This window comes from Ochotona princeps, chromosome 12, assembly GCF_030435755.1.
Source record: "Ochotona princeps isolate mOchPri1 chromosome 12, mOchPri1.hap1, whole genome shotgun sequence".
NCBI lineage: Eukaryota > Metazoa > Chordata > Mammalia > Lagomorpha > Ochotonidae > Ochotona > Ochotona princeps.
The window spans coordinates 49305727-49326816 of NC_080843.1; the positions used below are offsets into that span (position 1 = coordinate 49305727).

Here is a 21090-nt window from a genome sequence, read left to right on the forward strand (position 1 = left end):
TGACTGACCTTAGCAAGCTGATGAATAATCATAGGGATTAATCCAGCATCTATTACAGCTTGAACTTGTTGCTGGTTGCCTGCTGTTATGTTGGAAAGGAACCAAACAGCTTCCTAATTGAATAAAAACACAGGGCATCTTTGAGAAACTGTATCTTTAATCCTCTTATATTTTTAAGATATCTTACATGCAAAGTTACAAAATCACCTGAGTTACATTAAAAGGACTGCACCTAAAAAGTGATTGGGTTATATATAGTCTGCCACTTAAAACAAATTTCTGTCCATAATGTTTGGGCCTCAGGAATCTGACCTCATTTCACTCAATAATATATAAGTCTATCAGACGCAAGGAACAGCTCTGGGCAATAGTAACAGAGCAACAAATAAAACAAAAATCTCTGTGTATGCAGCTTACATTTCTGTGTATTGGCTACTTCTAGAAGATATATAGCTGAATTTCTGAATATTTAGTTAAATAGTTCTGCTTTGCTTTAAAAAACATTTAATCACAAGAAATACTAATTCAAGTATCCCATAAAAACTAACCCACTAAGATATAATTATTTTCAAATGAAAAGCAGCAAGCGTTGGTGAAGCTACGGTGATATCAGAACTCTCTACACACTGCTTGTGGGAAAAGTAAAATGTGCAGTTTCTCTGGAAAACAGCTTAGCAGTACCTCAAAATGCTAAACACAGAATTACCACATAACCCAGCAGTTCCACTCCTGGTTATATACTTAAAGGAATCCAAAGCATGGACTCAGATTTCGATGTCAATGACCACTATAGCATTAGTCATAATAGTGAAACGGTGGGAAACAAATGTCCATGAAGAGATTAACACATAACAGGATGGTAGTTATTTAGTTATAAAAACGAACGTAGCTGTAACACAGGCTACAAAATGGCTAATGCTGGAAATATGCTATGTAAAGAAAGCCATACATTAAAAGACTTAAATACCATAAAATTAATAATAGAGATACCTGCCATTCAAGTGGCAGATTTCGTATGAATGTTCACCCAGGGCTACCAATTTAATGTTTGTTGCTATTCCTCATTCTATTTGAATATAACCAAACGAAGGGCAGGAACTTAGCCTGGCAGTTGCCGTTATCAGTTAAGACACCTGCCACATTAGATTCTTAATACTCAGCCCAGCCCAGCCCAGGCTTAGTCATAGCAGGCATTTGGGGAGCCAAAGGATGGAAATACTCTGTCACTGAACAAATAATTCTCTTTTTCTAATTTAAGGGCAAAAACAATCTAAGACACGTTTCATTCTGTAATGATCAGAGCTCCTCTTAAACAATTTAAAGTTCAAAAAATACGATTACAAATTTGATTTGAAACAATTCTCAGTTGTAGTGGTTTTGAAGAAAATCACAAACGAGTATCAGAAGAATCAAGGGACAGTCAAAAATGAGGGAACAAAGAACACAAAATAAGATGATGAGGCCACGACATGGCTTACCTTATTTATCTTCTCTTTCGGGTGCGATAAGAGATTTGGGAAGTGTGACAGGACATCACAGTTGAGGACAACCTGGGTTTGCTCGTCAGTGCCGGTCACAATATTGCCAACTGCTCTGAGTGCTGCTGTCTGCAGGGGTATAAAATGTTCTAAGTTTGTTTGTTTAAAAGGAAATTGAGTCAATGTTTTCAAAATTCTGAGGAAAAGCAAAAACGCAAGGAGTGAATGATTAACACTTTTTTCATTCTTAGACTGGGCATTAAGCCAACTAAACAATTCTGAGTTTTAAACAGTCTCGCAAGAAAAAAATGGAAGTTTATTAAAAATTGTGTGGAAAATCATACAAGAAAGATAAGAAGGAAATTAAAATTTAAAAATATCTAGTTATAAAGAGCAAGTTTTACTGATATACTAAATTGACACTAGGAAGATGTTGAACTAAGTGCTTGGACAGCACTTTGGTAGAAGTAGGACGAACAGATCTCTAAAGACAAACAGAGAGTGGTAGTGGGCTACCACAATTATCAAAAGAAAAAACAGAGACATGAACCAACTAAATAACAGCTCAATAAAGGTAAGGCGAGACAGATATTAAAGTTACACTCCTCGCTCCATTCCACCCCCTCCCCATGAAAAAAGGGGGAAAGAAATTGATAATGCAAAAAAAAAAAAAAATGACAACAGAAATCGAGATTTTTAAGTTAGATCAAGTTGTCCAGTCTAAGGGTACACTGGAAGAATGGGTTAATGGGAAAATATCAATTAATTCCATTTTTGTCTGGCTGGAATAACAACAGATAGCCTAAACATCAGCGGATGTCTAAATGATCAAGTACAATTAGCTATGTGAGTCTGAAAGCCAGAAATCAACCTGGGTGACACCAGGATTTGGAAATCAACCAAATCATCTTAGGGAACTACTGCAGAAATCTGGAAAATAAGTGCTGATTCAAATAATTTAAGTACATATCGTTACATTAAGTCAACTGGTAGCAGCAGAAGTAATTCTATACAACTAAAAACTATTGGAGAATACTCACCTGAACTTTTACTTCCTGGTGGCTTAGAAGGGGCACAAGAAATGGCACAACCCCAGAATCAATAACCATCTGTATCTGTTCGTTACCTCCATCTGTCAAGTATGACAGAGCCCAAACAGTGTCTACAAGAATCTACAGGGAGAAGAAGAGAATATCCAGGTCATGTATTTGAACGCCTAAAATACGTAACACATCTCAGCAGCAGTGAAAGAAAAGGTAATCAAGTTTTGTTTTGATACACAGACAGTTAATTGCTTACATGATTCATCTACTGAACCTAACAGGTCCCTTATACCTCTCTCTCAAAGCCCATGTCAGACCATTCTTAACAAAAATGACACATGATAGTACAGAACAATTTCCAAACCAACTTCAGCTATACATGTATTAGATAAGTCATTTTAAAAATAGGAGGGGGAATTGTTGTGGTACAGTGAGTTAAGTTACTGCTTGGGAAACCTATCTCCCTAAACATAACTCCTGATTCCAGCCCTGGCAACTCTTTTTCTACCCTAGATCCTGCCTCCCAAGTAGGAAGACCACATGGAATTGTTGGTTCCTGACACCAACCTAACCCAGCTGCTGCCAGGAATATTAGTTTTTTTTTTTAAAGAGTTTATTTAATTTCATTGGAAAGTCAGATATATATAGAGGAGGAGAGACAGAGGGGAAGATATTCCTTTCATTGATTTACTCCCCAAGCAGTCGCAATGGCTGAACCAAAGCCAGGAGTTTGGAACCTTTTCCCAGGTCTGCCACGTGAGTGCAGGGTCCCAAGGTTTTGGGCTGTCCTCAACTGCCCTCCCAGGCAACAAGCAGGGAGCAGGATGGGAAGTGGGGATGCTGAGATTAGAACTGGCATCCATATGGGATCCTGGCATATACAAGGTAAGGACTTTAAGCTGCTAGGCTACCCTAGGGAATATTAGTTTTAATACGAAAAATTGTAAGATTATCTCCACAGGCAACTGAAAAATGTATAACATATGGTGATAAAACATACAAAATAAGAATAACAAAGAAGTTAGCAAATTTGATTACACAGAAAGTCTGCACAGTAAAATGTATCAGTAAAAAAATCACACTGAGAAAGTAGTTCAGGTAATAAATCTGCAAAAATTCATGAAAAATTAATGAACTCATATTCAACTTCACTCATAGTAAGTAAAATGCAAGTTAAAATTGACATAGTTTCTACTTATCAAAACTTTAAAATGTGCATTACACCCTACTGGCAAGCTATACAGAAATCACCATTGTGTGCTGCTACTGAAAAGGGAAAATGATAGCAATCCTGCTTCTAGGAATTTACGCTGAAGGTCTGCCTCCTATAGCACAAAACAAGAACATTTACTGTTGTCTTATTTGTATGAGCAAAGTTTAACAAACAGTCTTAAATAAACTGCTGACAAAACAGAATCTTGTACACAATGATACAATGCCTTGGCCTCTGATGTCTCAGGAGGTTACTCTGGAAGCATTACTTTTCTTCCATTACTGGCTCCTTCTAGTACCAGACACCATTCCTCATGCCCCACATCTAACAGGAGCTTAAGATGAGGAAACAGTTAAGATTTGTAAAAGATTTATTTATTTCACTTGAAAGAGTCACAGAGAAAGAGAGAGAGAGAGAAAGAGGAAGAGACAGAGATCTTCTCCATCTCCATCAGAGATCTCCATCCACTGGTTTATTCCTCAAACTGTTCCCAATGGCCAGAGATAAGCCAATCCAAAGCTGGGAGTCAGGAGTTTCTTCCTGGTTTCCCACGTGGGTGCAGTGACCCAAGTAACTGGGTCATCTCTGCTCCTTTCCCAGGTCATAAGCAGGAATCTGGATCAGAAGTGGAGCAGCCAGGACACAGAGTCGCCCCCATATGGGATGACCCCCTCAATTAGCACAACAGCATCTGAAAGGCTCGCAGGGGAAGGTAAGTTAGAGCTAGGTCTTGGGCTCCTGACATTACCGATTCTTGCAGTGTCTCTTTATTTTTAATGGTTCTCTTCAAAAAATTAATAGCATATTACAGGGCCAATCTACTTTCCTCTGTTCCACAGTCAGCTCTGTTATCACCACTAACCCACTAAAAGTTGCTCAATGCTGTTGATGCTTATACTTTGAATAGTTACCATCTTTTACCATCAGAGCTTTTTCTATTGATTTTTGTTGCCTTTTTCCTCTTGATTTCTACGAAAAACTACTTGGCTTTTGTGGCTACTGACAATCAATAAGTGTATTCTTTTCCTTGTAATTAATCATGTGCCAGTCCTAGGCTATATCTCTTTTCCTCTATTTGTATCTGCCTTTTACTGCTAGACAGGATTAAAACTTTTTATGTTAGGGTATATCAAACATTTGAAAATGGCTTGGAGAGCTGGTCTCTAGACACACAAAACAGGAGATACACATAAAAGACCTAACAACTCTATAAGATTGTTTCAAGTTAACAATTTTCTTGAAAACTTGTATTAAATAAACCAAGAGTTTTATTTCTAGCAATTAAAAACCTTGCAGCAAATGGGCTGGCTTTGTGGCACAGCAAGTTAAGCTGCCACCTGTGCTGCTGGCTACCCATATGGACACCAGCTGGCTCTTTTCTGCTCCATTTCCTATCAAGCTCCCTGATAATGGCCTGGGAAAGCACAAGAAGGTGGCCCACATCTTTTGGGCCCCTGCATTCACATGGGCAACTCAGATGTAACTGCAGGCTTCAGCCACAGTAATCTGGGGAGCAAACAGTGAATGAGAGATCTCTCTGCATCTCCCTTTGTGAACTCTAAATTTCTGATAATAAGCATATGCTCAGGTAAAAGAGTTTTACTAATTGTTGTCACATTTCAGGAAACATGCTAACAAATAATGTTATACTAGGCACCATTACTGAAAACTATGAGTCCAGTATATCCTAGATCACATTTATAAAATGCTACCTAGCATCACCTAAGTAATATTCCTATACTTGTCAAAGTGAAAAACTGCCTGATGCAGCAGGTGCTAAATCCCTGCCTTTTCTCCTACTCTTTCGCAATTTATGCATCCACTACATTGCTTTTATAAACTTCTTTCATAGTTCTTTTTCCTTTGACATCACTGCTCAAAAGCAGGGAACGGCTTTAGCCCATGTTCTGAAATAGTCTCTGCTAGGCATCTATTCAATGTCTTTATTTTCATCAATCCTTTAAATACAAATAAATCCCTAATCTGTAATACCTTTTTGCTTCTTGGAAAAATACATTGCCAGAGAAAAATAAGTTTCAAATAAACTCACTTTATCTTCTAACACTTAATTTTTCCTCCCTAAACCATTCCCACTACTGGTTCTAATTCATACTTTCATCATCTTTAAACCTAATACAATGGCAAAACAGGTCTACCAATATTCAAACTTCAAACTCCCATTATCTTTTCCCTAAGTTATTTGCCTGTAACAGATAACTATTTCTCTGCATAACAAGTACAGTAATCCTCTCTGTAGCTGAAGTTTGACAATGTATGCTGATAATTATTTTAAAACACTTCCAGTCTCATCAAGAACAAAATTCGTTTTACTTACATTAATGTCCGTATGGTATATGAGTACACACAAAGCTGGCAAAATCTGAGGAAAGAAGATAAACAACAGGTAATACTAGAAATGATGATTATGTATTTGTATAAATAAACTAACGTTCAGAAAAAGCAATTAAATACTCTTTGCAAGGCAAAAGAAACAATGTTAAATTTGAAAGTCTACTAGAAAAACAAAAATCTGGTATGTCAAGTTTGAAAAAACAAAAATGTTTCAAATGTCCGATTAAAGCACCCAAATAAATCTGACAAAGATTAATGTATCTTAAGGGAAAACATTTGCTTTCAGTAACTTTTTCTGTGACTTATGCTAAGGGGGAAAAATGGAGATGCAAGCACATAGTTACAGATATTTAGGAAAAACTAGTCTTCCAACTGCTTTCATTATCTTACTTACCTGCTAGGAAGTAAAAATAAAATTTTATTTAATGAGCTACTTGAGTCACATTAAGGATTCTAACTTGTTTTAGTCACGAAATTAGCAAGTATAACATAAAGCTTTGCTTGCTGAATTTAAGTCTTAAAAACCTCTTTTTAAGATCTGGGAAGGAGAGAGTAGAGGGAATCACATTGCGTAACTATGCATAACAACTAAAAAGAGCTGATTTTGGTAAAAAGGCCTATAGACTCACAGTCAGTGGATCTCTACACAGTCAAATGAATAAAATCTGAGTTTTTAAAAACTCAAAACAGACATTTCTATTTATATATTATATGTAAATAGGATTGGCTTTATTTTAATGAACAGATTTAACAGAAAGTGTACCACACTTCAACAACTCTAATTTTGTCTGGAATCAACTAAGCTTAAGGCAAATTCACTTAAGAACATTTGTGTATAATAAGTATATTCATTTTATATGTAGCAATCCTTTTTAATTCACCTTTTTTTAACAATAAGCTAACAATACAATATAGCTATAAAATTTTGGAATTTTTTCTTTTTAATTTTTCTATTTGGACTTATTATGAGGTTTCTTTTTTATGAAAAGTCATTAGAAAGTAAGCATTAGGAAGATTAACATTCTTCAAGACATTCAAATTTCACAGGAGTCAGTAAATATGGCATTTTACCTGCAATGAAACCAGTATTTGTGTTACTCATTGCCTGTGCATGAATACCTATAGCATAAACATAGGGAAAATCTGGCCTTTACAATTCTTCATTTACCTCCTGAACTGTCTCCATAGGCGGTGGGGGATCCTTATTCCTGCAGAGATTGACAATGACCCATGTGACGTTCCGAAGGAAGGTGATGGGAATGGAGGGATTGATGAAGGACAGAAGAGGTTTGACAACTCCCAGTGATATGACATAATCTCTACATTGAGGACCATCACCTACAGAAATGAAAATTGTATTTAACAAAAAATTACATTCAGGATGAAAAAGTCTGAAATGTATGCAATGGCTCATGTTGGGACATTGATGTTCTATGTTTCCTCACCATTAGTCAAAGGCACAAAGTGCTGTTCCCAGATTTGCATTTGGGGAACACAAATTTAACCTACCAATACTGAAAATAAATGTATATCTATTTCAGAAAAGCACCACTTTAAGTCTGTATGTATGATGCAAGAAGATAATCAACTCACATTAAGTTCAGAGGAAACATAGTGTGTAATGGCTATGCCAATGTAAGAAAAAAGTTCATTAAGATTCTGAGTTGGAGTCTTTTCCCATCTAAATGGACTTACCTATGATGTTTCCCAAAGCCCAGACTGCTTGTTCACAAACATTTTGATGTGGTGAATGCAGAAGTCTCAGAAAAAGAGGCACAGCATCTGCAATAAAGTAACGTGAATATTTACACTGAAATGATGCAGACAAGTTTATAAAGTCTAACCTGACACACTATGTTAGGTGTCCAATTAAACATCACTGGAAGAATAAAGGTGACAAATATCTTTACCTTAAAAATAACTGATTTCAGTGTTTTTCTCCTAATAATATTTGAGTAACACAAAAATGATATATCCAAGGGCTACTGTTAACTAATTAATAAACAAAAAAGACATGTAGCAATGTGTAATTCTTTGGATCAATTAATTTCAATTTGTGAGATGAGTTAACCAAAGAATGGATTAATTTCATGCCAGACCTTGTTACATTTTAAAATGTTTATCACTATAATCCTTACTCTTCATATAACTTACACACTGCACCTATTTTCAAGATAAGCCAGATCACATTTTCTTGATTTCAACCGAGTACTACCTCCAGGGTTTTATGCTACACCTGTATTATCTAATATTCTTATTAAAACTGTTGGCTTTGTCCTCTGCTTGAAAGGCAGAGTGACGGAGACAGAGACTTCCCACCTGCTGGTTCTTTCCTCCAATGTGCAGGACAGCCAGGACCAGGCCACACAAAAGCAGAACTCGGAACTCTGTTTTGGTTTCCTACCTGAGTGGCAGCAGCCTAAGCACTTGAACCACCACCTGCTACCCCCTGATGTGCCTCATCAAGGAGCAACGAGGAAGCTGACCATCTCAGACTAGAACCAGCACTTCAACATGGTGTAATGTCCCATCTAGAGGTTTAACCTACTGTGCCACAGTGCCTGTTCCTGATTTACAGATAACAACTTTGTTTAGACAAAAATACACGTAATAGAAATTATTCCAGTGTATAAAACTATTATTTTCAGTACTTACACAGAGTTGTGCAGTCATCATCATCATTCTAATTTTATATTTTTATCATCCTCAAAAGCAATCCAATGCCCATCACAGTAACTCTCCTATCCACTCTTCTGTTTCCCATTTCCCTAGCTCTGTGCAACTACCAATTATCTGACCGTTATCCTTAGGGATATGCCTGTTCTGGACATCTCATGTAACTGACACCTTAACCTCTATGTTGGGTGTGTGTGGCTTCTTCCTCTTAGTATAACGTTTTCTAGGCTCATTCGTTTTGTAGTATGTATCAGAAATTGATTTTTTTTAATTGCTAAATTGCATTCTAATGCATCCATTCTGATGCATCTTCTCAAAGTTAATGAAAATTTAGATAATTATGAATACCAATGTTTTTAAAATTTATGCACAAATATTTCTGGACCCATTTTTCTGTCTCTTGGTTTCACTTAGGAGAATAATACATTATATAGTAAGTCTACATTTTGTTTTTTGAGAAACTACTATACCATTTTACATTCCAACCAGTGACTCGCATTTGTTGCTTTAATTTTTGCTTATCATTTCTGTAAAAAGAGACCAACATCACTCACACAAAATAACCAAGAAATAAACAATGAAACCAAACCACTGTCACTAAACTGTACTTACTAATTTCTATTCAAAGTGCCGCTCTAAGCCCTGTTCCCTTTGTTACAACTTACACCTAACTAGAAACTTTCTTCGACACTTCTTACTGAAATATCAGAAAAAGATTTTAGAGAGAATAATATTCTTACTGTATAATTCAATGTAACTTTATCATATACTATTTTAAAAATCAGCTTGGGCCCGGCACAGTAGCATAGTGGCTAAAAGTCCTTGCCTTGAACGCACCGGGATCCCATTTGGGTGCTGGTTCTAATCCTGGTAGCCACACTTCCCATCCAGCTTTCTGCTTAGTGGACTAGGAAAGCAGTTAAGGACAGCCCAGGGGCTTGGGACCCTGCACTCACATGGGAGACCCGGAAAAGGCTCCTGGCTCCTGGCTTTGGATTGGATCAGCTCTGGCCATTGTGGTCACTATCGGGTAGATTTATCTCTCTGTCTCTCCTCCTCTCTGCATATCTGACTTTGTAATAAAAACAAAATAAATTTCTAAAGAAAAAAAAAAACAACAAAAACTCAGCTTGCTAGCTATATAAATACCTAAAGTTTCACACTGCAAGGAACTACAAACTTGGTGATAACCAGAGTTTTTCAAAGAGTTTGTATCAGCTTTGGTCCACACACATAATTACTAGTCTACCTTAAGGTAAATAGAAAAAAATACATTTTTTTAATTTATCTCTTTATTTTGAAAAGTCATAGTTAATGGAGAGACAGACTCTTCAGCCACTGTGTCACTCTCCAGATGGCTACACTGTCCAGGGCTCAGCCAGGAGTCTCATCTGGGTCCTTATAGAACTGCCAACATCCCAGGAACTTGGGACATCTTCCACTGCTTTTCTCAGGCCAACAGCAGCAGGCCAAACCAGAAGTGCAACAAGCAGGACACAAACTTGTGTTCATATGTGGTATGCTCATATGTGACACTGTTGCTGGTAGTCTTACCCTCTCTTCTACAATGCCAGTCACAGTAACTATCATTAAAACCATTTAAAAAAATCACCATTTGCAAGATATTAGTCATTGGGAAAAAAATCTAAAATCCACCAATTTTAAAACGTTACAAGCTAAAATTTGGTCTTTATTACAAAACTGTATTTCCTTACCATCATAAAAGAAAATTCCAAGAATAAAGAATTTAATTTACTTACTAGACTGTACAACAGCTTGAGTCTGTGCAGAAGTTCCTGATGCTATATTAGTTAGTGCCCAAGCAGCTTCAAACTGTAATGATGGACTGTAAACAAAGCATTCAAAAAATATTTTCAGATTCATAACTAACAAGGTCCATACACTTTAGACCTACACGGGTCATTCTTTATGTACTCCCTGCATTTCACCTGGTTATATCCATCTGCCTGTTGAGTATCTCCACCCATGTATCTTACTGGCTCCCAAATTTTATCCTACTTGTTTATGTACACTGGTAGCAGCAATTTATAAATAGTCATTATTTTCCTTGGCTCTTCTTTCCCACAGGCACCATTTCTAACAAATGAGTTGCATCAATTTTACCTCCTGAATATTTCCTGCATTTATAGAATCAATTTTAGTATCACTGCTAGTTGAGACTCTTCTCATCTCACTTGAATGTGTATTACTAAGAATATTCATAGATTTCAAAATGGTTTTGTACCAAAATAAACTCATACTTTCTACTTTAGTTTCTATAAAAGTCTGAAGCACTTTCATAACTTTGAGTAGTGATGGAAGACCTCAAAAAGATAGTGAAGACTAAATTAAGTGTTCAAAAATAGATTTTACAAGGCAGGCACTGACAACTACTGGGGAGATTAAAGACCATGAGTGAAATGATCACATGTATGATTGACAGGAAATAGATCAGAAGACCTGAAGCCAAGGAGATAATGCCTAAACCCAACAGGGGTTTCGTGTGTGTGTGCACACGCACTGGGGAGCAGGAATGAGGAGTGTATTTCAAGTCCAATGTTTTAAAACTTGAAATTTATTTCACTAATTATAGGCTGCTATTGAAAAGAACAGCAAAGAAAATAATATTAAGGTCAATGGTTTGCAGAATGAATAACAAATTTAAAGGTTGATGTGTTTAAATAGGCGGGAAATACCTACCAAAAGGAACTTATTTATGTTAGAGTCAGAATAGACAGATAAAGAATATAAATTCCCCTAAGTAGGCTACCCAAGATTGGAGCAGGTATAGTCAGAAGACAAAAAAGTCAAAGGTCCAGGAACAGGAAGAAAAGTATGTAAATACTAAAGAAAGTAAGGCTGGTAGTATCAGAAGTTCAAAGGAATTCAACAAACGAAGTTTCTATGGAGAAGAAATGTAACAGATATGATGACACAAGAATCTAAAATATAATCTGTAATTGAAAAAAAAGATGAGAAAATGGAATAGTGGGTAAGAAATACATGATGAATTCTGACAGAAGGTAAAGGGACAAGAAAATATCAGGCAAAAGAGACAAAAAAGACAACCAGATCAAAGATGAGAGATAGAAGTGTACACCATCTAGGACGGTCTGGCATGATATGGGAGGAAGAAGATGGAAACAGCATCCATCTTAACAGACTAAAAACCCTGACTAGCAACATTTATATGCACAACTGCTGTACAGACAGTTGAAAATTTCTTGGACAACATCTAACAAAACATCCCGATGTCATTCTAAACATTCTTAAACGCAAAACCAGCACCTGAGTATTCTGGAGTTCAAACTTGCATTCTCCCAGTTAATTCAAACTGATGACGTTTAAGAGATGACACCAATTATCTTTGAATACAAATGAAAATGAGGCCAGCGCTTCAAAAATACTGATATTAACTGATGTTTCTCCCTTCTCTTTCGCCTAAGTAAAACCTTCCCCATACTTAACTTATCACAAACAAAGCATGATGCTGAACAAGTAATCATAGCTGCAGTTGTGCTAAAGGCTACACAAAAGATCAGTGATAGGCTGATATTCCTACAGTAAGAAAGAGCTACTTAGTTCTGGAGTCCATTTATGTTGACTCAGCCATGAGGTTAATCTATATATAGACTCATAAGTAAAGAGTGACTCAAACGCTATTTGAGATGTTATAAAATATTGCTGCTAAAAAAATAACAAATAAAGATTGCAAATATTTGATGCAATTATATTAGACAATGAACAGAAGCTAAATACATATAAAATATATACAAATATAACAAAAACAAAAAAGAGAAAGACTTTAGGTCTGCTATGATCGGAGAATAAGAAAATTACAGCAAAATGCACGACAATTGAAAAACAATAAAGGCAGTAACAAACTGAACCTACATATTACATAGCAATCATAAATTTTAAGTTAACAAAAAAAAAGGGACTGAAATCCATACTTACTTATCATCCCTTTCTAGACATTTGACTAAAATTGGTAAAATCCCAGATTTTATTAGGTCATCAATTGGTGGGTTTCTGTCACTGGATAATAGTTTTCTAGAAAAAGAGTAAGAAAATAATTGCAATAATTTTCAAACTGCAAAAATAACAATGTACTCTTTCTTCTTTCCAGACTACCACAGCCAGGTCATCCAAGGCATGACATAATTTCCTAGACATTGCCATATTTACCTTGCTGCCTGGACAGCACTCAACTGCACCACTGGATTATCACTCGTGGCATTCTGTAATACCAAATGTAAATTTCAGAAAATTTAAAAAAAGTTTAGAAACATTTCAGAATGAGAATATTAAAGTGGTAATATACCATACCTGCAATATAGCTTCTAGTGTTACATTTTGCTTAAAAAGAAAAAAAGATAGTTCAGCAGATTTTATTAGTAAAATTACATTTACTATAGTATCTGCAAAGCTAGAGTTTATATACCTTAATTATCATGAAACTGGTCTTAAATTAAAAGCTAATGTCTCCTGATTATAACAATTATTTTAAAGATACTGCAGAAACAAGGTAACTTACTGATTTAAAGTCAGCATCAACATCTGAATCTTCTAAACTTTCTTCTTGAGGAACATTTCTCTTTTTCAATAAATGTTCATCTCTCTTGTTCTGAAAGGCAAACAACAGCTTCTTAAGAAACACAGATTGTTATAAATGAAAAGCCCTCTGAAAGTATTTGAATTTCAGGGAACATTCAGTGTAAAAGTTATTAGAGGGTCTGGATTCCATTATGAACATCGGTTCTGGACTTTGGCTCTGCTAGAACGTACACCTCAGAAGACAGCAGTGACGGCTCGAGGAATCAGGCTTCTAGCACCCACAGAGGAGACTTGCACTGTGCCACTACCTCAGGCACCATTTCCACCTCACTTGGGTAGTGAATCAGATGACAGGAGCGCTCTGCCTTTCAGATCAAGTTTTAAAATAATACAGTACTTTTAAAAAAGATTTATTTTTATTGCAAAATCAGATATACAGAGAGGAGGAGAGAGAGAGAAAGATCTTCCATCTGATGATTCACTCCCCAAGAGGCCACAACGGCTGGAGCTCAGCTGATCCAAAGCCAAGAGCCCAGAGCCTCTTCTGGGTCTCTCATGTGGTCCCAAGCTTTGGGCCGTCCTTGACTGCTTTCCCAGGCCACCAGCAAGCAACTGGATGCGAAGTGGGGCGGCCAGGATTAGAACCGGTGCCCATATGGGATCCTGGCGTGCAAGGCAAGGACTTTAATCACTATGTTATCACGCTGGGCCCAATATAATACTTTTTAAATAATTCCAATTTTATTAGGTGACTGTGAAATAAATATTGAATCCCCATGTAAGATAACGTAATCAAATGTTCTTAATCCAAGTAAATGATAAAGTCACATTCTGGCTTTATTAAAAAAAAAATGAACTGGTTTTCAGTCCAGCCTTTACATTACATGCACTTCATTAAGCATCAGTGTTTTTACCAACACCATACCTCTTGATCTTCAGTTAAGACTTAACTTTGGGGATGTAGCATATACCTAAAAAATTTATTTCAACCAGTATACCAGTTTTAATGTAATTACTGCTAATGCTAGCTAGCAGCAATTTATCAAAAAACCAGTTTAATGGGAAAAGCTCAACAATCTGTCCACCACAATCCCAAGATTTAAACTCCTGTTATCTCTATTCAAACATATCTACCAGCAAATCCATCTCAACATTTTATGTGACTTCAATTGTTTATAGTGATACCCTGTGCCATTACACAAAATGTGTAAGTTATGACATGTTACTATTTTTTCATAAGTTTTAAATAAAGTAAGTTAGATTACAAAAATCAATTTGGAACACAGCATGATGGTTCAACTGACTAATTCTCCACCTGCAAGCGCTGACATCACATACAGGTGCTGGTTCATGTCCCAGCTGCTCCTCTTCCCATCCAGCTCCTTGCTGATGGCCTGGGCAAACAGTAGAGGATGGTCCAAAGCCTTGAGAACCTGCATCCATGTGGGAAAACTACAACAAGCTCCTGACTGCCCTCTATAATTCTGCCCTCACAATAAAGATTAATAAATCTTAAAAAAATCAATTTGGAGCTGCCACTGCAATTAACAGGTTAAGTTGCCGCTTGTAATGTTGGTATACCAAATGGAGTGCCAGTTCTGGCTGATTCACTTCCTATCTGGCTTCATGCTAACACCTGGGGAGACAGTGGATGACAGCTCAAGTTTTTGGATCCCTGCCACCAATGTGGAAGAGCCAGCCAGTCTGAGCTTCCAGTCCCTGGCTTTTCCTGGCCAGACCCAGCTCTTGTGCTTATCTGGGGAGTAAATCAGAAGATTTAAGGTTGATGATGCTATCATATCTGTCTCTCCTTCTCTGTTGCTCTTTCAAATAAACAAATCTTAACACTGGTCAAATAATTTTTAATACTTTTCTTATCTGAAAAATTCCAAGAACACATTTCCAGCATTCAACATAATATTCAATGAAGTATTTATTGTAACAGATATTCAAGAAGCATTAATACAGATGTTAAAATTCAAATCAAACAGAAAATTAAAACTAGAAAGCTACCTACCCATCTTTCTATTCATATAGTCAGACAGACATGAATCTTACAGGCTTATTTGCATCTCACTCTTTGTTTTTTTGCTGTATATAAGCAAGCAAGTCAAAACAGGTGTGTACTAGGGTTGTTCAAAAGGCTTTTGGAAAAATAGAACTACAAAGGTTGATACATAGGGATGTAGATGAGACAACTGCCTCCAATCTCCTTTATTCTGCTAGTATCTGAAGAAAGTTGAGAGTAGGGGAGAGGGCCACTGCTAGCAGCCCAACTCCATCAGTACCCAGGAATGGGGATGGTCATCCGATGTCATCCCAAGGTCCCTGATGTAGAGCATGTTCCAAGGATACTACTTAAGTGGTTTTAATAGTTTTGAAATGCTGTTGATTTTGTTTCTTCAAGGTTGAGGGAATACTTCCAAAGTCCACTGGCTGACATAATCCACCTTAGAGTCTCCACTCAACCAGAAACATGTGTGGGAGAGTTGTCCAATTTGATCTGCCCTCCATGGAATTAAAGGTCCTCTGCAGGCCTCGATGAAATGGCTGTCATGTCCCCCAGGAGTATCTGGGCATCTCATCCACCACACATCTCAGCAACTGTGCAGACCCAGTTCTGACACAGGCACTCCACGGTCAGACCACATATCCTGTGATTTTCACCATGGCTGGAGTTCTGAGTCCAGTGATCCAGTTGGAGGGAAAGGTTCCCAAAGAAACCTCAGCAGAGGTGACCCCAACCTGGCCTCTGTGTGTGCCAGCCAATGTGGGTTCCAGCACAGTCTATCACCCACAGCAGCCTACACACACACGCTGGTGGTTGTAGTTACCTGTTCAGTTCTGTCCATAGCCCCATTTTATAGGCAAACCAACGAATGTTGTCGCACAGCCTAATCCTTCCCTACCACACACTCAGCCCTCACATACACTAACAGAAACTGCAGCCTGAGAGTCTCCAATTGCCCAGATATCTGATGTCAATGCTTGGCTGGGTAATTGTCCAATTTTTTCAGTCTTCTACTCTGCTCTGGTGCCAGATGTCCTCTGCAGGCCCCAATGGATTTCCATGTATATTTGGGCATGCTGTCCACTGTTCCGTCTTAGCCACTGAGGAGGCCCAGTTCTGACAAATGCACTCCACAGTCAGACCATAGATCCTGCAAATCTCATGGTTGGATTTCTGAGTCCAACAGTTCAGTTGGGGTAATTCCCAAAGAAACCTTGTTTGAGGTAACCACAGACCCGACTCTTGTGTGTGCTTGCCAGTACTAGGTCCAGTTAGTATGTCACCCACAGCAACCTAAGCACACACTGGTAGTTGTAACTGCTAAGTCAGTTCTCTCTCCAGCCCCTTCTCTTACGCAAACCAATCGATGCTGAGACCAGCCCAACCCTGCCCACCATACTTGGTCCTCACATACATAGTGGGAGCTACAGCCTAGTTGGAGGACCAAGTGTGTGGTGCGCAGTTAGGCTCTTACCTGGAAGTCTGCCCTGTCTTGGCCTTTCTGTTTGCTGCTGGATGTTGTGGCCCAGCTTGGGTGTGCCTGTGGGTGCTACAGCCTGGACTAGCCTGATCTATTCCCAATCCCAGTACCCATGAGTGTTGGTGAGTTCCATAGTTATGCTTAGCTCAGCCCTAGCACTTGAGCAAACCAGCTGGTATGGTAGTCCCACAGGGGTGGGGATGAGTCCACGATCCCCCACAAAATCTGCTCCCAGACCCAGTTCTCTCATGAGCCGGTCAGTGTTATGGCCTAGCCTAACATGGTCTACCCCCTGCCCCAACACTCACTGACGTGTAGACACTGTGGTCAAGCCATGCCAGGCAGCCCCCACCATCCATGGCTTTGTGTGAGCCAGCAGGCAGTGGCTGACACCAACAATCCCAGCTCAGGTCTCACACGTGGGCAGGTGCATTGATTTGGTCCCAAAAGGTCCTCTGGTTTTCTTCCTCCAAACCACCCAGATTAGCCCCCTCATTTACCTCAAAGTGTAGTAGCCAGGTTGGTAAAGACCCCAGGAGTCATTCCTCACCTGTCACATTCTCCCTCAGCAGTCCTCCTTCCCACACATCTCCAGACCCACTTCCTTGAGCAATGCATGGCCTCCCATGCCTGGTACTCTGGCAGTGTGCAATGCCGTCCTGGGGCCCCATCTGCCTACCCAGTGCCCATGTACTCTTATATGTGGGTCCCCAGATCCTGTCTGTTGGTGTGTTGGCATTTGCTTCCACTACATATCTTAAAAAAAAAAAAAAAAAAGAATTAGAATAGGCAACTATCCTGGACACTGATATAGTTAACACAAATTTGGCATTAGTCAGGCCCAGGATGCCCACCAGCTATTAGCTGCTCTCCTGCCCCCAGTGTAACACTTGCCTAGGTATAAGACAACCTAGTCCACTGCCTCCAACTGAGGTGAACCACACATTTATTTCTTTTTATGACTGAAGATGCTGGCTAGAACTTCAAGCACAGCATTGAATTTAGGATTGCATGTATAGAAAGCAGTAAGTCTCTCGCCATGAAGAATGACGTGTGTTACAGGGTTTTAGCTGAGCTCTTATCCAGGTTCCTCCTCTCCAACTTTAGAGTTTGTCAGGAACAGGTACTGAACTTTCCCAAATGTTTTCTTTGCATCAATTCATATGCTCATATAATTCTTTTTCAGACTATTAAGACAGAGACTTTGTTTTTCAAAGGATATTCTACTGAGAAGTCAAACAACTAACTAAAATAAGTACCTGAATTTTATCATTTAAGAGAGGGCATTTTGGTAGCATTTTTTCCTTGTGTAAAAATCTTTATTTGCCTCACTTCTAGATCTAAAGAAAAAGTATGGCCTGACTAATAAACCATCAAGGGACAACTATATCAAGTTCAGTGAGCCAATGATGACAACACCAGTAACAAGTTTCAGACCAATTATCAACTGATTCAGCACATTCTGTTCCTCAACAAACACACAATGAGGCATTATGGCATAAAAGTTAAGAACTGCCATTTGTCATCAAGAAAACTCAGGTAAGTTACTTAATTCCTGTAACTGCCTACAATGTGATATTAACCAGAAGTATCAACATCTGTGAAAGTGCTGATGCAACAAAGTCTAACTTACCAGAAAAAATGACAGCAAGCAAGTACAAGAAATTAAGAATTCATGGTCCCAGAGCAATGGCTCAATTGTCTAATCCTCCCCTTGTAAGTACTAGGATCCCATATGGGCACCGGTTCGTGTTCCAGCTGTTCCACTTCCCACCCAGTTTCCTTGCTATTGAGTTGGCTGAATTCTTTATCTAGAATTAACCCCTTACTAGATACATGATTTACAAATACACACCCCCCTCCACTCCATAGGTTATTTCTTCACTCTGTTGATTTTTTTCCCTTTGCTATTTAGAAGCTTTTGAGTTTATGTAACTTGCTTGTTTGAAGGTTTGGCAGCCTATTTTGGGGGTTATATCCAGAAAACCAGCACTTAGTCAATGTTATGAATTTTTTTTAATTTTCTCTGAACAGTTTTACAGATTCAGGTTGTAAGTCTAACTCACTTTGAATTAACTTTTGTATACAGTATATAATAAGTGTCTAATTTCATTTCTTCACAGGTGATTAAATAACATTTCCAAATACATTACTGAAAAACGTTGGCATTGTGGCACAATAAGCTAAGCTGCCACCTGCAGCACCAGAATCCCACATTCTGTGGTTTGAGCCCTGGCTGTTCACCTCTAGTCCAGTTTCCTGCTGTAGCATCTGGAAAAGAAGCAGAAAATGGCTCAAATACTTACGTACCTGCCACCCACAGGAGACGCCTGGATGAAGATCCTGGTTCCCAGCTTTGGACCGGCCCAACTCTGGCCAGCTAATCCATTTAGGAACTGAACAACCATGGCCAGCTAAGCCATTTAGGAACTGAACAACCAGATGGGTGATCTCTTCTTTCCCGGTAACTCTTCCTTTCAAACATATATTTTTTTTTTAAAGATTTATTTTATTTTTATTACAAAGTCAGATATACTGAGAGGAGGAGAGATAGAGAGGAAGTGGAGCTGCTGGGATCAAACATATATATTTTTAAACAAAGAACATGAACAAGTGAAGTATCCTTTCCCTATTGTATGCTGTTGGTACCTTTGTCCAAAACCAATCAATTGGAAAATGAGTAAGTTTATTTCAGGATTCTGTTCTCTTCCTCTGATCTATGTGTTTGTTTTCATGTCAGCATCAAAGAGTTGTTTTTTACTGATGCTAAAATTCACTTATCTATTTGAAAGACAGAGTTCCAGAGACAGGATAGAAAAATATCTTCTAGCCACTGGCTCACTCACTAAAATGCCACATGATCCAGATATTCTACATGGGCAGCAGGGATCCAAGCACTTGCACTATCTTCCGATGCTTTTTGGCACAACAGTGGGAAGTTGAATCAGATAAGGAGCATGGACTGGTGCATGGTGTAGTAGGTTAAGCCTCCACCTGTGGTGCCAGTATCCCACATGAGCACCAAATTCATGTCCTAGCTAATTTACTTCTGATCCAGCTTCATAGTTACAGCATGGTTAAGTAGTAGAAGACCCAAGTCCTTGGGTTCCTGCACACACATGGGAAACCCAGAAGCTCCCAGCTCCTGCTTCAGACTGGCTCAGCTCCAGCCCTGGCCTTTTGAGGCGTGAAGCAGTGGAGCAGCCAGGACTCAAAAGGCACTCCTGGAATGCTGACAATGAAGTGGCAGCTTAACCTGATGCACTAATGCTGGTCCCAGTGGCATGCTATTTTAATTATAGGAGTTTTGCAGCAGATTGTAAAATTAGTCATTGGGACACCTTTGGGTTTGTCCTTCTTGTTTGACTACTTTTGCTGTTTGGGTTATTTCGTGATTCTAAACAACTTTTAAGACTTTTTCTATTTCTGTAGAAAATATCATTAGGAATTTAACAATAGCAATGAATCTGTAGATTATTTTTTTTGGTATGTGAACGTTATAACAATATTAACTCTTGGAGTCAACATTGCAGTGTAGCATGTTAAACAACAGCCTACAATGCCAGTATCCCAAATGAATACTGATTTATGTCCCATTGGCTCTACTTCCAATCCAGCTTCCTGCTATTACACCTGGAAAAGCAGTGGAAGATGGTTCAAGTACACAGGCCCCTGTCACCCAGTGTGGCTCCTCGTTTCAGCTTGGTCCAGCCCTGGCTAAGGTGCCATTTGGAATGTGAACTAATAGATGTCTTTCCCACCCCCTTTCTATAACTTGCCTTTCAAATAAATGAATACAAATTTAAAAGTATCACTTCTTCTAATCCATCAACTTGAGATATTGATCCACTTATTTGTATCTAAGACTTTCCTGACAAAGGAACACTTAATTTTATATTTTTACCACAAGGTTTCTAACCTGTCACAGATCACAGCTTTCTAAGTAGCACTTTCTTTTTTTCTAAAGATCTATTTATTTTTACTTAAAAGCCAAAATTTAAAAAACAGAGAGAGACACAGGGAGGGCAGGGTTGGGGGAGAAGGAGGGAGAGAGGAAGGGAAGGAAAGAGAGAGTGGGCTCTTCCATTCACTGGTTCACTTTCCAAATGGCTGCAAAGTCCAGGGCTGTGCCAGACTTAAACCAGAAGCCAGGGGGCTTCTTCCAGGTCTCCAATGTGGTACTCAGGCCAGGAGGCTCAGGATAGCTGCTGCTGCTTTCCCACGTATATGGAGCTGGATCAGAAGCGGAGCAGTTAGGACTCAAATCAGCATCCACGTGA

General features: G+C 38.5%; 1 protein-coding gene across 2 annotated transcripts in view; it reads right to left on the bottom strand.

Moving 5' to 3' along the window:
* Positions 1-21090, bottom strand: part of KPNA3 (karyopherin subunit alpha 3) — a 74756-nt gene that overhangs the window by 7239 nt on the left and 46427 nt on the right. The window contains exons 3-13 of one of the 2 annotated variants that reach the window (XM_004577489.4): positions 13300-13389; positions 13092-13121; positions 12951-13003; positions 12720-12815; positions 10523-10608; positions 7782-7868; positions 7255-7424; positions 6070-6114; positions 2519-2650; positions 1479-1607; positions 9-113 (exon numbers count right to left, since the gene is read on the bottom strand). In XM_004577489.4, the coding sequence (XP_004577546.1) occupies positions 9-113; positions 1479-1607; positions 2519-2650; positions 6070-6114; positions 7255-7424; positions 7782-7868; positions 10523-10608; positions 12720-12815; positions 12951-13003; positions 13092-13121; positions 13300-13389 (1023 nt within the window). The remainder of the gene's footprint in view (positions 1-8; positions 114-1478; positions 1608-2518; positions 2651-6069; positions 6115-7254; positions 7425-7781; positions 7869-10522; positions 10609-12719; positions 12816-12950; positions 13004-13091; positions 13122-13299; positions 13390-21090) is intronic. The other variant, XM_058670793.1, reaches the window with a different exon arrangement.